This window comes from Sinocyclocheilus grahami, unplaced genomic scaffold (genome assembly GCF_001515645.1).
Source record: "Sinocyclocheilus grahami isolate Dianchi unplaced genomic scaffold, SAMN03320097.WGS_v1.1 scaffold404.1, whole genome shotgun sequence".
NCBI classification, from domain to species: domain Eukaryota; kingdom Metazoa; phylum Chordata; class Actinopteri; order Cypriniformes; family Cyprinidae; genus Sinocyclocheilus; species Sinocyclocheilus grahami.
In genome coordinates this window covers 269,997-272,918 of record NW_015505583.1, presented here as the reverse complement: position 1 = coordinate 272,918, position 2,922 = coordinate 269,997, and the positions used below count along the sequence as shown (strand labels likewise).

At 36.5% G+C, this 2,922-nt stretch overlaps 1 protein-coding gene across 1 annotated transcript in view; it reads left to right on the top strand.

Annotated features, from left to right (window-relative positions):
• Window positions 1–1,912: 1,912 nt before the first annotated feature.
• Window positions 1,913–2,922, top strand: part of LOC107550639 (syntaxin-12-like) — a gene marked incomplete at its 5' end in the record, with an annotated part of 6,730 nt that continues 5,720 nt past the window's right edge. The window contains 2 exons of the mRNA XM_016231974.1: window positions 1,913–2,028; window positions 2,115–2,220. Coding sequence (XP_016087460.1) covers window positions 1,913–2,028; window positions 2,115–2,220 — 222 coding nt within the window. The remainder of the gene's footprint in view (window positions 2,029–2,114; window positions 2,221–2,922) is intronic.

Below are 2,922 nucleotides of genomic sequence, written 5' to 3'. Positions count from 1 at the left end.
TTTTTTTATGAGTGGTGAGATGGGGGAAAGTGTCCATTGACTTGAGAATGGACAGTTAAGAGCCACGCTTATTAAAAATATATAAAATAATAAAAATAAATAAATAAATACAAATCTTGGCTGCCTTTCTATGTGAGGATATGCTTAAACCTGTCTAGAGGTCTGGTAAATTTCCCAACCAAATTCCATTACTGTACATGGACACAAGCAGGCAAGGTGGCAGATAACAGATCCTGAGGAAAATGAACAATGATTAGTAGGATTATTCTCTGTGTACCACCAGCGAATGACAAAAACAAAGGAAAGAGTGGGCTTGTTTTTCTACTAAATTAAAACTAATTAGACAATAAACAGACTCCAAACGCACAGTAACAACATCGCAAGCAACCATGAGCTCTGAAATTATGCAGTTCACTCTGATCAAAAGACATCTGAGCAAAGTCAAAGTGTGACTGTCTATTTCATTTCTAAGTTCAACAAGTCCAAAATTACCCACATGGTATTAAAGACAGATAAAATAGACTATAAAAACTACAATGAAATGACTTGATAAACACAGTTTTACAATGCTTTCCATTGCTAGTCAAGGCATGGTATCCTGGGAGAGGCTTTATCATAATTAAAAGAATTTGAATGGACTCAAATGTGGAAAATATAAAAGAAAAAGATTACTTTCAGGTGGTAACATTTTACAGTAAGGTTCACATTAGTTAATGCATGAAGTATCATGAAATAAAAATGAATAATTTATTAACCTTGGTAATGTTATCGCCCACATATACTAGCATTTAAAGAAACATTAATTAACAATAAACAACAGTATTTAGGAATGTTTTCAATAAGACCCGAGTACAAAAGGACACAACAAACTATTGAGTTGGTTTCTGGTCAGAGTTTCAAACATTAACGTCAGAAAGCTGACTGAAAATGAACTTGAATCTTTAATTCGATAACATATCGAACAACAAATTGTAACATAACTTTTGCTTCTTAAGCTTACAGGTGCATCTCAATAAATTAGAATGTCGTTAATTTATTAATTTATTTCAGTAATTCAACTCAAATTGTGAAACTCGTGTATTAAATAAATTCAATGCACACAGACTTTAAGTCTTTAAGTCTTTGGTTCTTTTAATTGTGATGATTTTGGCTCACATTTAACAAAAACCCACCAATTCACTATCTCAACAAATTAGAATACTTCATAAGACCAATAAAAAAAAATTTTTTTAGTGAATTGTTGGCCTTCTGGAAAGTATGTTCATTTACTGTACATGTACTCAATACTTGGTAGGGGCTCCTTTTGCATGAATTACTGCATCAGTGCGGCATGGCATGGAGGCGATCAGTCTGTGGCACTGCTGAGGTGGTATGGAAGCCCAGGTTGCTTTGATAGTGGCCTTCAGGTCATCTGCATTGTTGGGTCTGGTGTCTCTCATCTTCCTCTTGACAATACCCCATAGATTCTCTATGGGGTTCAGGTCTGGTGAGTTTGCAGGCCAATCAAGCACAGTAACACCATGGTCTTTGAACCAGCTTTTGGCAGTCCTGCTGGAAAATGAAATCAGCATCTCCATAAAGCTTGTCAGCAGAAGGAAGCATGAAGTGCTATAAAATTTCCTGGTAGATGGCTGCGTTGACTGTGGACTTCAGAAAACACAGAGGACCAAAGTCCTCTTTTCAGATGAAAGTAAATTTTGCATTTCATTTGGAAATCAAGGTCCCAGAGTCTGGAGGAAGAGTGGAGAGGCACAGAAACCATGCTGCTTGAAGTCCAGTGTGAAGTTTCCACAGTCTGGTGATTTGGGGTGCATGTCATCTGCTGGTGTTGGTCCACTGTGTTTTCTGAAGTCCACAGTCAACGCAGCATTCCCTCGAAATGTCACTTCGTAAAATGGGATGCTGATGCTGTTTTGTTTTTAATGCTTCCAATATTCATACAGTACTCTTCAGTGAAGTGTGTTTGTGTTGTGATTTACTGCAGGCTGAAGATGGAGGTCATGAAGAGCAGCTGGTCTCCTTTGATAAGTATGTCTCAGTCCCTGTCTGTGAGCTCCCAGCACTGAGTAAAAGCATTAGAGCTGAAAGCATTTTGTATGTGTGTGTGTGCGCAGTAATGATGATTGGGGTATGACCACCACTCAGACAGAAGACGTGGCCATAACAGAGGAGGACCTGGAGCTCATTAAAGAAAGAGAAACTGCCATTCAACAACTTGAGGTTAGTTTCCTCTTTTCCTTCCCGCACAGCCTGCCACACACATTCCATTCTTCCTCTTTTTAGCCTAATCAATGTCTCCGAGTATCTGTGTTTGAAACAGAAAGTGCTGAAGAACTTAAACTACCACTCGAAAGTTTGGAATAAGATTTTTTTTTAATGTTTTGAAAGAAGTATGTTATGTTCAACAAGGCTGGTTTTATCTGATGAAAAATACAGTAAAATTTCAATTTAACTAACTAACTTTAGCTAACTGAGACTTGTCATAGCACTTGCGTATCATTGCTCTTTTGTTGATTTTGATTGCTTCCATTGTCCTCATTTGTAAGTCGCTTTGGATAAGTGTCTGCTCGTGCTAAATGTAATGTAATTTAAAATAAACTCTTTTGTATCTTTAGTGTGTATATATATATATATATATATATATATATACAGTGGGTACGGAAAGTATTCAGACCCCCTTAAATTTTTCACTCTTTGTTATATTGCAGCCATTTGCTAAAATCATTTAAGTTAATTTTTTTCCTCATTAATGTACACACAGCACCCCATATTGACAGAAAAACACAGAATTGTTGACATTTTTGCAGATTTATTAAAAAAGAAAAACTGAAATATCACATGGTCCTAAGTATTCAGACCCTTTGCTCAGTATATAGTAGAAGCACCCTTTTGATCTAATAAAGCCATGAGTCTTTTTGGGAA